The sequence below is a fragment of the Tenebrio molitor genome, chromosome 6, assembly GCF_963966145.1.
Source record: "Tenebrio molitor chromosome 6, icTenMoli1.1, whole genome shotgun sequence".
NCBI classification, from domain to species: Eukaryota; Metazoa; Arthropoda; class Insecta; order Coleoptera; family Tenebrionidae; genus Tenebrio; species Tenebrio molitor.
The window spans coordinates 2,426,158-2,440,322 of record NC_091051.1 but is presented as its reverse complement, the minus strand read 5'-3'; the positions used below and the strand labels follow the sequence as shown (position 1 = coordinate 2,440,322).

The 14,165-nt window shown below is 36.8% G+C and overlaps 3 protein-coding genes across 3 annotated transcripts; all 3 read left to right on the top strand.

Moving 5' to 3' along the window:
- Nucleotides 1-341: 341 nt before the first annotated feature.
- Nucleotides 342-12,151, top strand: LOC138133531 (nose resistant to fluoxetine protein 6-like). The gene is made up of 9 exons (XM_069051473.1): nt 342-1,227; nt 1,277-1,398; nt 1,447-1,649; nt 1,697-2,113; nt 2,164-2,332; nt 2,372-2,559; nt 2,610-2,920; nt 2,965-4,051; nt 12,036-12,151. Exons 1-8 carry the CDS (start codon nt 1,206-1,208, stop codon nt 3,195-3,197), a joined length of 1,665 nt encoding a protein of 554 aa, XP_068907574.1. The 5' UTR covers nt 342-1,205; the 3' UTR covers nt 3,198-4,051; nt 12,036-12,151.
- On the top strand, nt 4,562-6,217 carry LOC138133532 (nose resistant to fluoxetine protein 6-like; the record flags this gene model as incomplete). The annotated part of the gene is made up of 6 exons (XM_069051474.1): nt 4,562-4,855; nt 4,911-5,237; nt 5,284-5,471; nt 5,521-5,831; nt 5,876-6,018; nt 6,079-6,217. Coding segments are annotated over 6 exons (1,395 nt in total), but the record flags the coding sequence as incomplete, so codon positions are not given.
- Nucleotides 11,965-14,144, top strand: LOC138133099 (nose resistant to fluoxetine protein 6-like). The gene is made up of 9 exons (XM_069050902.1): nt 11,965-11,986; nt 12,036-12,211; nt 12,259-12,479; nt 12,524-12,791; nt 12,847-13,173; nt 13,218-13,405; nt 13,455-13,765; nt 13,810-13,952; nt 14,013-14,144. The coding sequence occupies exons 1-9, from the start codon at nt 11,965-11,967 to the stop codon at nt 14,142-14,144; spliced, it is 1,788 nt and encodes a 595-aa protein (XP_068907003.1).
- The last annotated feature ends 21 nt before the right edge of the window (nt 14,145-14,165 follow it).

The window sequence follows — 14,165 nt, the reverse complement described above, 5'->3', positions numbered from 1 at the left end:
CATGGAAAAATATTCACTAAAGTCTATTTTTTCCTGGTAGGCGGATGCGCGCTCCATTTACGAAATCCTGCAACGAAATGCGGCGTCTCTATTGGTTAGTGGAATAAAATAACCAATAGGGAGGTCGCACTTTGTTGCGGGATTTCGTAAATGGCGCGCGCATCCGCCTACCAGGAAAAAATACACTTGTACTAAATTGTTATCTCCGGGTGGGCTCCGGGTCGGCTCCGGGTAGTTTCCGGGTCGGCTCCGGGTGGATTCCGGGTCGGCCCCGGGTGGTCTCCGGGTCGGCCCCGGGTGGTTTCCGGGTGGTCTCCGGGTGGCTCCCGGGTGGGCTCCGGGTAGTTTCCGAGTCCGCTCCGGGTGGATTCCGGGTGGGCTCCGGGTTGACTACGGATGGGTTCCGGGCCGTCTTCGGGGTGGGTTTCCCAGTGGGCTCCGGGTCGGCTCCGGGTGGTTACCGGGTCCGCTTTCCGTTTCTGATTTCTGAGAAATCTGGTTCTAGCTTCATCAGTTCTGTGGTACTCATCTCATCGTCGTGGCATGTTCCGTTGTCATTAATTTGACTTTTGAAATGCAATTCTTGTCTTTGGTAGACCATTTACAAAGAAGTAAGTCCAGTAGAAAAAGACTCTTCAGATATGAGTAGGTCTCTTCTAATTGAAAAAATTACCAAAGAAATAATATTTTTTAAGTATCATTCTAGTAATTACATTTTAAGTCTCTTTGTTTTCTATGAAATGACAATTTACCTTTTTAATTGCCTGACAACTGTATAATATGTAACGATAACAATGGATGTAAAAATGACGTGTAAAGCGATAATTTTTTAAGTTCTTGATAACGCTACTAAAGAGGTCAAAATTTTAATTATAGATTTATTTTAGGAAAAATTTAGTCTATTGGACTGTTGCTATAATAAAACTAAATTAGTCTTGATCCCCTTGTAACCCAATAAAAACAATTAAAAACCTGACCTTGAACGACCTCACTATCATTTTCTACTGTTACCGCAACTATTCAAGGCTTGTTGCTATGCAGGTTAGTTTTGCGTTCTCTTTTCTCCTCCTCAGTGGTCTACCCCCAGATCATTTAGAATCCTCCATCTTAAACAGAACCAAATTGAAGATTTTGCAGACGATAGGTAGAAGAGAGCATCTCTGGAACTCCTCCGCTTGGAAACTTTCATTTCAAACTTGCACGAGATGAACCAATGGGCCTTGAAAAGTGAGTCGATCAGAAATTTCTTCTGCGACTAGTTCTTCTCCTGTTGTAGTGTCCAGCAGTAAGACTGGACTTTTGGATTATAATCTGAACTGGCACAGTGACTTCGACGAGTGTCTCGAGGTGAGAGATGTGGTCGAGGGACAGTACTGCAGCGTCCGTTTGAAGGACATGGTGGAGGTGGTACTTTGTTCATGTTTGGTACTGATGGACAATTTCTAGGGGGGAAGCTTGAAAGGAAAGACTTTTCGAGAGATGTTCGTGGGGGTTTGTGTCCCCAAGTTGTGCACGGTGGAAGAGTTGAGACGCTTCTGGAACTACACTGAAGAAAAGTTCAAGATTCCAGTTGGTCCAGATTTCGACGAAGAGTTGTGTCTCTACAAGAACACACCAATGGAAGTTTACGAGATCGACTCTTGGATCTTGTAAGTTCTCCACAATCCCCAAGCTCTCACAACATTTGCCCTTGCAGTATTCTTCTGGGAGCAATTGCAGCACTCGTGGTTGTCAATACACTTTGTGACGTTTGCTTGAGCGGATCTAGAGGAAATCCGAAAATCTGCACGATGTTCTCGCTTTACACGAATGGGAAAAAATTGGTGTCTACCAGTTGCTCCAATGACACCTTGAGGTGTCTCCATGGGGTCAAGGTACTGAGCATGATGTGGATCATCTTGAGCCAAGTAACTGTCACGAAACTGTCGTCCATTAATATCAACGCCATCGACGAATGGAAAAATCGCTTGGAGAATTCAGTTTTCTTCGCGGGTCATTACGCTCTTGACACTTTTTTTTCCCTAAGTGGAATCTTGATCGTCTACACCCATTTGAAATATTCCCAAGAAGGTAAACCAATTTCTTTGGGATTTTACACGCGCAGATTCCTCAGGTACTAGATCAGAACAGTTGCGACAACGCAATGGTACAATTTGATCGTAGGTTGGTACCATCTCTTTTGGCTACTGTCTTGATTTACCTTAGCGTGATCAAGTACCTGGGCGAAGGCCCATTTTGGACTAGAGCTGCCAAACTCACTGCCCAAAACTGCAAAACCACCTGGTGGGCCACTCTATTCTTTGTCAGCAATTTCGTCAGGTTTGAAAATCAGGTAACTCTTCAATTTGGACAGATTCTGATTGATTTCTAGTGCGTCCAGCAGGCTTGGTACTTGTCGATGGAGGCTCAGTTCTGCGCCACGGCACCACTGGTACTCTATGGTCTCAAGAAGAATTTAACCAAAACCTTCCGAGTCCTCTTCTCGACTTGTTTAGCTTCAACGGTCTACACTTTCATCACCACGACTGTTACAGACATCGGATTCGTACCATTCTGGGAGTATACAATTCGATACTTGCGAGAACAAGCACAAACAAGTTTTTTTCCAGTCTTGATGGTTCACAACTGTTTTATGTCTATTTTTCTCCCGTCTCTCGCGCGCCATCTTGGTTGATCGGAGTGTTCTTCGGTTATTTGCTTCACCAATACAACTCCAAAAAACTGGTGGTCCCAGCCAAAAGCAGAACAGTTTCTTGGGGCGTCTCTTTGCACGTCATGCTGGGTCTCATTTTGTACCATCATATTTTCGTCAAGTACGGCCACAACGTTCTCCGTTCGGCCATTTTCAACAGTTTTTCGAGACTCTTCTGGTCTCTCGCTGTCTGTTCCATAATTTTCAACTGCACCACCGGACATGGAGGTGAGTCGGTACTACTTTGAAACTTCACACGAATGTTGTTGCAGGAATCGTCAACAGATTTTTGAGCCAACCTGTATTCACAGTCGGGGCCAAACTCACCTACAGTATGTACTTGACACACGAAGCCGTCATTCAGTTTTTTACTCAAGACCAAAGACAATCCGGGTACTTCAGTAATTTGCAAATCGCAAGTTCAATGCGTCCAAAAGATATTTTTATTTTGATTTCTTGTTGTTTTAGTTTGTCGAGTTCTGTGGCTACTTTGCGGCTATTGTGATGAGTTCGGTTGTTTTGTATCTTGTATTCGAAGCACCGGTAGTGGCGTTGATGAAGAATTTGCAAAATGACAAAAAGACAAAAAAATACTAGGAAGTTGAAAGTTAAATAAATTCAGTAATTGTTCACTTTAACTGCTTCTGGAATTTTCGGGTTTTTCTGGCTAGACAGCCTCAGGGCGTCCTCCTACATCGTTTTCCACCACTCAAACCTTGTGCAAATGAATTTTCCTTACCCTTTAGTTATACAAAGACATTGGCGCGACCTTGACGCGACCTTGAAACACAACAAGAGGGAAAAAAAAAGGATTTGCACAAAGTTTGAATGGTGGGAAACAATCTAGGAGGACGCCCTGATGCTGTCAAGCCAGAAAAAATGCGAAAATTCCAGAAATAGTTAAAGTGAACAATTACCATAAATTATTTAAAAAAAAATCGATGTATCCTAAAGAATAATAAAATATGTAATTTTCAATACAATATTATCTAGTTTGTACACTCTGTATGCACATATTCCTAAAACATGAAATTTTGGAAATGGAACTGTATATTATTTTCACCTTGAACGCATTTCATTATCGCTAAAACTTTTTGATAACTTGTTGGTGCATATTACTGCATATCGCCTTCGTTACCAAAGCGTCGACGATGAAATACATTTTTGCAATTTGTGTTCTACTTCTTGTTCCTATTGTTCAACCCAAGATTTCACTTCTTCATCCAAAAATGATGTTGCATTTATTCTACTCAGAAATGGTGCATTTGGTGGACATCCAAATCGGTGGAACTCAATGCGCTTCAGATTTGGAAGCATTCTTTGCAGACTTGTCCGACATGAAACTGTGGGCTTTACAGAGTAAGTTGTTCCCCCAAATCGGCAAATTTTTTATTTTCATCAATTTTAGTGTTTGACGCTAACAGTAAAGTCAATCCTGGTGTCTTGAACGCAAACCTACGCTGGTACGGCAATTATGACCAATGTCTGGACATCAGAGAGGTTGTTGGTGGACGCGTGATCGAAGGACAATACTGCAGCGCGTTTATAATTCCAAAAGCTAATATGGTTGCGTACTTTTTACAGGTAAAGAAAAAAAAAGTTGTTTGCAATCTTGACGCACAAATTGTAGTTATTGAAAATTCAAAATGAAAAAGCCAAGGCACAAATTCTCGAGAACATACAAATCTATCTGGGAATCTGCATCCCCAAATCGTGTACGGTCAACGATTTGAATCTGTTGGGCAACAGCATCGAGAAGCTTTTCAAAACTCCCTTTCACATCGCCTTTCAGGACGACTTTTGCACCTCCAGGACCAAATCGATCGCATCTCCAATTGATGCTTACGTTTTGTAAGTCGCTCAACATAACTTGTCATTCCTCCAACCAGTTTTAGTTGTTTTTTTGGCATCGTCTTGGCTGTCGTGGTCGCCAGTACCGCTTACGACTTTTATTTGCGGAAGCTGCGGAAGAAACCAGACTTGTTTGTGGTGTTTTCGCTTTACACCAACGGAAAGAAGTTGTTGGGGACACATTGCGAAAATGACAATTTGAAGTGTTTGAATGGGATCAGAGTCTTGAGCATTGTGTGGGTGATAGTTGGTCATTTATTTATTATTAGAATTAATGCTTCAAACACCAACAATCTGTACGTTTTGATAGAGGTACTCGTAGTACCGCTTGTGTCTCAATACAGATTTTAAATTGTCACAATTCCAGTGGAAAAATCACATCGAAAATTCCGTCTTTTTCGCGGCATCCTACGCCGTCGACACTTTCTTCTGCATGAGCGGAGTCTTGGTCACCTACGTCCAAATGAACTATTCGGAGAAATTTACCATCAAGTTGTCTTGGTTTTACCTGTTCAGACTCTTGCGGCTTGTTCCCGCTTTAGTGGCAACCATTTTGATTTCCGTCAGTGTAGTCAAATATGTTACTGAAGGACCTATTTGGCATGCCGTCCTCAAAAAATACCTGACAAATTGTAAGGCCACTTGGTGGACTACTCTACTCTTTGTCAACAATTTCGTCAAGTACGACGACAGGGTAAGGGGTACTTGAGGTACAGTGTGAGGTCTAAACAAACCGACAGTGCATCCAGCAGACGTGGTTCTTGTCAGTGGACACCCAACTCTACGCAATGGCGCCTTTGATTCTCTTCTCTATCAAGAAAAACCCTACCAGAACCTTTCTCGCCATCATCATCTTGTGTTTTGTGTCCATGGTGTACACCTGGTCCATAACAGTTGTCAAACATGTTGGATTCGTATTGTCTTGGGAGTAAGAAAACTGAAGCCTGCTTGTGAAGTTCGTACAAATTCTTTTCTAGTCTTAATACCGAAGACAATCTTTATGTTTACTTCTCCACGTTGTCCCGCATGCCCGCCTGGTTGATCGGAATAGTCTTCGGGTACTTCCTCTACCAAAATAAAAATAAAAAGAATTCAATTTCGCAGCTGGTCAACATCACTCTCTGGTTGGTGTCACTGTGTTCGATGCTTGTTCTGGTCTTATACCACGTGGTCTTCACGAGGCACAATTACGACGTGACCAGATCAGCATTTTTCAATTCTCTGTCGAGACCTATTTGGTGTCTTGCGGTGTGCTCCATCATTTACAGCTGCAGCACCGGACGCGGAGGTAAAAATCCCCACTTCTGACACTTTATACTTTGTTTTTTTCAGGTTGTGTCAACACTTTTCTCTCCCATCCGGTATTTGTCGTTTTGGGAAAACTCACCTACTCCATGTACTTGATTCACGTTTTGGTCATTTTTGTCGTAGTAGGAAATCCGAAAGAATCCACTCACTTCAGCAACTTCGAAATTGTACTTTTACCAAAATCGACGACCCAACTAATTACATTTTATTAATTGCATCTGTTTCAGTTTCACGACTTTTGCGGCATCTTCGTTGTGATTTTGGTCTGTTCCTTTGTAATTTGTCTTGTCTTCGAAACTCCAGTCATGTTGGTGATAAAATATTTTTTCGGACGAAATACTGAAATAAAGCGACCATAAAATCTTATTGTCTGTTTTTAATTCTGTTCCTCTTGTCTCCTTCACGCAAAGATTTTGAACGCTCTGTGTGCTGTTTGCCAAAAGATTCCCTAAAGAAGATTTCTTTTTCTTTTTTGGTAATTAATTTAGTTTCACTCATTTACACTTTCACCGCGAAATTTCTACTTTACTGGAAGTATCGGATGTTCATTTAAATTTCTGGTGAAAGCTGGCGGTGAAGAGTCGATTGTGAACGCACCACTCGTGTAAAAACACAAACAACACAAAAAATGAGGTAAGATTTACACAGCTGACGCGTTCACAATCGACTCTTCAACGCCAACTTTAACCGGAAATTTAAATGGTGGAGATCAAGTAACGACATAGAATTTCGGATGCATGGACAACTGGATTACAAATTAATTTGATCGGTCTTTACTTGCATAATAATAATAATAATAATAATATAGTTAATATTCAGGCATCTCATGCATGGCTTAAGAAATCAAATATTCACCCTGAGACGGAGGGTTTTATATTTGCAATACAAGATCGTGTTATAAATACAAGAAATTATAAAAAACACATATGCGGTTTACAATCGATAATTGATAAATGTAGGATTTGCGGAACTGAAGGGGAAACAATTGAACACATTATTTCTTCTTGCACCGTTTTGGCTCAAAGCGAATATAAAAAACGACACGATATATTCGCTAAAATTATACACATGAATTTAGCTGTTAAATTCAATTTATTAAAGAATACACAACCACATTATAGTTATACACCAGAAAGTTGTTTGGAAAATGACAGTTACAAGTTATATTTTGATAGAACAATTTTAACTGACATTCATATTAAGCATAACAGACCAGACATTATAATTTTAAATAAACAACAAAAGCAAGCGTATCTTTTAGATATAGCTGTTCCAAATTCACACAATATAACACAGACATATAACACAAAAATTAATAAATATTTAGAGCTGTCCGTTGCTATGAGAAATCTTTGGTGTTTAGAAAAAATTTCGATTTTACCACTTGTAATTTCAGCAACGGGAATAGTACCGCAATCTCTTTTTAAAAATTTAAAAATTCTGGATTTAGATAACACATTGGTAGTTGAAATTCAAAAAGGTATATTATTATACTCATGTCACATCGTGAGGAAGTTCCTTAACATTGACACAGAACATAATACACAACAAAGTCAAAATGTGGAGGCAAGACGCCGGTAATTATGTTGATAAGCACTGCACTATTACTTGATAGTAATATCCGTAATAGTGTATGTACTCCGGCAAAATTGCCGTGCCGCCGGGTGGAGGTGGGATAGAGTATAATAATAATAATAATAATAATAATTTTATTTAATAATAGTGAGAGTGCCGTGACAACTGTCTAAATGTCAATAAATTCGCTCTCTAATAAAAACGCGCCAAATGTTGTTGCAAGTGCTTCACTGCAATCCAATGGTGCTACACTAGTTAAAAAACGCAAAAAATGGACTATGGAAATGAATATTTTCATTATACGGGAATATTTTCGGATCACGAAACTACAGGATGTTGTGAGTACTTACAGGCTTGATTTATTTAAAGCATTCCAAAGTAAGTACCCCCAGTTTCCTGTTACTATTCAAAATTTAGCTGACCAGAGGAGAGCCATTATGAAGAAAAACTATATCCCTTCGGCAATTTTAGAAAAGATCAAAAATGATGTAAAGTTAGAATTGTCAATTAATTATTCTGACAATAATGAAGTTTCTAATAATTTAGTTGAAAATTCTGTTGAACCGCAAAGTTTACCAAATCATAATGACTCTTTCTGTTGTCAAAATAATTCAACACCAAACAACACGATACAAAACGACATAAATAATTTAGACTTGAGTTATAATGATATACATGTTATTAATCAAAATTTTTACTACCATCAAAATTTTAAAGAACAAATTGAAGATGAATTTAATAGAACTCTGAACGAATTTGAACATATAGAACCATTTAATAGACCACTATTACCTAAACAACAAAGCTCCAAAAAATTCTTTGCAATGATTGAAATTTTAAATCAATTCATTTTACCTAAATTTGTAAATAACACGACAAGTTTTAAAAAATTACACAGTATTATATATAGTGGAGCTTTAACAATTATCAGATTAAATGGATCAAAAGAAATTGGCCAGACAAATAATATAAAAGCGAAAGAATTACCAAAATGGGAACAAAGACTAAATAAACGTATTAATAATATCAGACGAGATTTAGGTAGAATAACTCAATATTTAAAGGGTATAAATTCTAATCATCTAAATAACTGTATTCAATCGATTTTAAATAAAAACAGAATACATTGTTTAAAATATAACGAATATAATGAAACATTAATAGAAATTAAAGACACTTTATTACAAAAATTGAATATTTATTCTAAACGATTAAAAAGATATAAAAATAATAAACAACGGAAATTTGAAAACAAACTATTTAGAAATAATGAGAAGTTGTTTTACAAAAATTTAGCAGATAATAAAACTCAAAATAATAATGGTATACCAAATATAAATGAAATTAAAGAATTCTGGTCAAACATATGGTCAAATGAAGTTCAATTTAATAATCAGGCAGAATGGATTCCTAATTTAGAAAATGAGATACCAGATAGTAATAATCCACATCATATTCAAATTAGCCTTGAAATTTTAGTTAAAAATATTAATAGTTCACATAATTGGAAATCCCCTGGAGGTGACCAAATTCATAACTTTTGGTTAAAAAAATTTACTTGTATTCATAAATGCTTACTTGATCACTTTAACGGATTTATTAGGGAACCTAACACATTTCCAGAGTTTTTGGCCCATGGTATAACATATCTGAAACCAAAAGATTCCGATACTAAAAATCCATCAAAATATAGGCCAATCACATGTCTGCCTACAATTTATAAAGTTATGACATCTTCCATTAAGGTAATAATTTACGACCATTGTCAAAAATTAAATATACTTAATGAAGAACAAAAAGGTTGTGTTAAAGAGTGTTTTGGTTGTAAAGAACAACTCATAATAGATACGGTAATAATGGAACAAGCTAGAAAAAATAATAGAAATATTTATACCGCATTCATAGACTACAAAAAAGCCTATGATTCAGTACCACATTCATGGTTAATTAAAATTCTTAAAATTTATAAAATTAATTTGGATTTGATTAACTTTTTATCACATGTAATGACATTTTGGAGAACTACTTTAAATTTATCAATAAACAATACTAAATTAAAATCCGAGCCTATTCAAATTAAACGGGGAATTTATCAAGGAGATTCTTTAAGTCCTTTATGGTTTTGTCTAGCCATTAATCCTTTGACAAATCTATTAAATAGCACTGGATACGGTTTTAATATTAGACATAATAATACCACACTATCAAAATTAAATCACCTTCTTTATATGGATGACATAAAACTTTATGCATCTAAAAAGAACCACATTTTATCTTTATTAACAATAACTGAAAATTTCTCAAATGATATTAGCATGAGTTTTGGTATTGATAAGTGTAAAACGCAATCAATATGTCGCGGTCATTACGAAAATTTAGAATATATAACTAAAGAAGGAGAAATCATTAAAAATTTAAATAAAGGAGAATTTTATAAATATTTAGGTATTAATCAATCAAATCATATTCAACATTCAATTATAAAAGAAAATTTAGAAAAACAATTTTATTTAAGAATTAAATCTATTTTAAAATCAAAATTAAACGGTAATAATTTAATTAAAGCAGTTAATACATATGCTGTTCCATTGTTGACCTATTCTTTTGGTATTATAAAATGGTCCAAAACTAATTTACAGAATATAAATATTCAAACTAGAGTTCTCTTTACAAAATTTTGTAAACATCACCCCAAATCTGCTATTGAAAGATTTAATTTACCACGCGAAAATGGTGGCAGGGGTTTTTCAAATCTAGAAATTCTACAACATAATCAAATTGCTTCACTAAAAAATTATTTTCTTAATAGAGCTCGTGATAACACTTTTTTTAATGCTTTGGTTTCAGCGGATAAAGGCTACACACCTTTAAATTTAAGTGATAATATAATTTCAGATATTGTTGAGCCAAATATACCTGACACTATAGCAAATATAAAACAAAAGTCTTTACATGGGAGATATTTTAAAGAGCTAGAACAGCCAGAAATTAATATTCAAGCTTCTCATGCATGGCTTAAAAAATCAAATATTCATCCTGAGACTGAGGGTTTTATATTTGCAATACAAGATCGTGTTATAAATACAAGAAATTATAAAAAACACATATGCGGTTTACAATCGATAATTGATAAATGTAGGATTTGCGGAACTGAAGGGGAAACCATTGAACATATCATTTCTTCTTGCACCGTTTTGGCTCAAAGCGAATATAAAAAACGTCATGATATATTCGCAAAAATTATACACATGAATTTAGCAGTTAAATTCAATTTATTAAAGGATACACAACCACATTACATTTATAAACCAGAAAGTTGTTTAGAAAATGACAATTACAAATTATATTTTGATCGGACAGTTTTAACTGACATTCACATTCAGCATAACAGACCAGACATTATTATTTTAAATAAACAACAAAAGCAAGCATATCTTTTAGATATAGCTGTTCCAAATTCACACAATATAACACAGACATATAATACAAAAATTAATAAATATTTAGAACTCTCCGTTGCTATGAGAAATCTTTGGTGTTTAGAAAAAATTTCGATTTTACCACTTGTAATTTCAGCAACGGGAATAGTACCGCAATCTCTTTTTAAAAATTTAAAAATTCTGGATTTAGATAACACATTGGTAGTTGAAATTCAAAAAGGTATATTATTATACTCATGTCACATCGTGAGGAAGTTCCTTAACATTGACACAGAACATAATACACAACAAAGTCAAAATGCGGAGGCAAGACGCCGGTAATTATGTTGATAAGCACTGCACTATTACTTGATAGTAATATCCGTAATAGTGTATGTACTCCGGCAAAATTGCCGTGCCGCCGGGTGGAGGTGGGATAGTAATAATTCAAAAATTAATTTAATTTAATTCAATAAATTAAATTAAAATTTAATTTATAATTCAAAAAGGTATATTATTATACTCATGTCATATCGTGAGGAAATTCCTTAACATTGACACAGAATATAAAACACAAAAAAGTCAAAATGTGGAGGCGAGACGCCGGTAATTATGTTGATAAGCACTGAACTATTACTTGATAGTATTATCCGTAATAGTGTATGTACTCCGGCAAAATTGCCGTGCCGCCGGGTGGTGGAGGGTAAAATAAATGTTTATTGCAGCCATCCAAAAAAAGCATAAAATAAATAAATACAAAGCAAAACCTTGCTAAAATGTAAAATTTTGGAAATTGGATTGTTTGTTCTTTTCACCTTGAACGTTAATTATCGGTAAAATTTCTTCATAATAGATAAGAGTCACTATTTACGCACATTTCTAACAATCGTAAACTTGTTAGTGGGTATAGCTTCCATTGCTAAACCGTTCACCATGAACTACATTTTTGCAATTTGTGTTCTAATTCTTCTTCCTATTGTTCAAGCGAAGATTTCACTTCTCGATCCACAGCTGATGTTGAATTTATTCCATTCAGAAATGCTACAAATGGTGGACACTAAAATCGGTGGAACTCGATGCGCTTCAAATTTGAAAACATTTTTTGCAGATTTGTCCGACATGAAACTGTGGGCTTTACAGAGTAAGTTGTTCCCCCAAATCGGCAAATTTTTCATTTTCATCAATTTTAGTGTTTGACGCTAGCAGTAAAGTCAATCCTGGTATCTTGAGCTTAAACCTACGCTGGTACGGCAATTATGACCAATGTCTGGACATCAGAGAGGTTGTTGGTGGAGGCGTGATCGAAGGACAATACTGCAACGCGTTTATAATTTTGACAGATAATCTAACTGCCTATTTTTCACAGGTAAAGAAAATAAAACGTTGATTGTAATCTTGACGCACAAATTGTAGTTATTCAATATTCAAAATGAAAGAGCCAAGGCACAAATTTTCGAGAACCAACAATACTATCTGGGAATCTGCATCCCCAAATCGTGTACGGTCAACGATTTGAATCTGTTGGGCAACGGCGTCGAGACGCTTTTCAAAACTCCTTTTCACATCACCTTTCAGGACGACTTTTGCACCTCCAGGACCAAATCCATCGCATCTCCAATTGATGCTTACGTTTTGTAAGTCGCTCAACACAACTTGGCATTCCTCCAACCGGTTTTAGTTGTTTTTTTGGCATCGTCTTGGCTGTCGTGGCAGTCAGTACCGCTTACGACGTTTATTTGCGGAAGCTGCGGAAGAAACCAGACTTGTTTGTGGTGTTTTCGCTTTACACCAACGGGAAGAAGTTATTGGGGACGCATTGCGAAAATGACAATTTGAAGTGTTTGAATGGGATCAGAGTCTTGACCATGGTGTGGGTGATAGTTGCTCATTTATTTATTATTAGAATTTATGCCTTCAACACCAACAATCTGTACGGTTTCGCAGAGGTACTCGTAGTACTGCTTTTGTGTCAATACAGATTTTAAATTATCACAATTCCAGTGGCAACAACGCATCGAAAATTCGGTCTTCTTCGCGTCATCCTACGCCGTCGAGACTTTCTTCTGTATGAGCGGAATCTTGGTTACCTACGTTCATATGAAGTACTTGGAGAAATTTAGCATCAAGCTGCATTCGTTTTACCTGTTCAGACTCTTGCGGCTTGTTCCCGCTTTAGCGGCAACCATTTTGATTTCTATCAGTGTAGTCAAGTATGTTACGGAAGGACCTATTTGGCATGCCGTCCTTAAGCAGCACCTGACAAATTGTAAGGAAACCTGGTGGACAACCCTACTCTTTGTCAACAATTTCATCAAGTACGACGATATGGTAAGTGGTACTTGGGGTACAGTGTGGCCTAAACAAATCGATAGTGCATCCATCAGTCCTGGTACTTGTCAGTGGACACCCAACTGTACGCAATGGCGCCTTTGATTCTCTTCTCCATCAAGAAAAACCCCACCAGAACCTTTCTCGTCATAATTACCTTGTGTTTTGTTTGCATCGTGTACACCTGGACCATAACAGTTGTCAAACATGTTGAATTCTTAGTGTTTTACAAGTAAGAAAACTGTAGCCTGCTTGTGAAGTTCGTACAAATTCTTTTCTAGACTTAAGCAGGAAGATCTTCCTTATGTCTACTTCTCTACATTATCCCACATGCCCGCCTGGTTGATCGGAATAGTTTTCGGGTACTTCCTCTACCGAAATAAAAATAAAAAGAATTCAATTTCGCAGCTGGCCAACATCACTCTCTGGTTGGTCTCACTGTGTTCGATGCTTGCTCTCGTCTTATACCACGTGGTCTTCACGAGGCACAATTACGACCTCACCAGATCAGCGTTTTTCAATTCTCTGTCGAGACCTATTTGGTCTCTTGCGGTGTGCTTCATCATTTACAGCTGCAGCACCGGACGCGGAGGTAAAAATCCCCACTTCTGACACTTTATACTTTGTTTTTTTCAGGTTGTGTCAACACTTTTCTTTCTCAGCCGGTATTTGTCGTTTTGGGAAAACTCACCTACTCCATGTACTTGATTCACGTTTTGGTCATTTTTGTCGTAGTAGGAAATCCGAAAGAATCCACTTACTTCAGCAACTTCGAAATTGTATTTTTACCAAAATCGACGTCACAACTAATTATATTTTATTAATTGAATCTGTTTCAGTTTCACGACTTTTGCGGCATTTTCGTTGATATTCTAGTGTGTTCCTTTGTGATTTGTCTTGTCTTCGAAACTCCAGTCATGTTGCTGATAAAATATTTTTTCGGACGAAATACTGAAATAAAGCGACCATAAAATCTTATTGTCTGTTTTTAA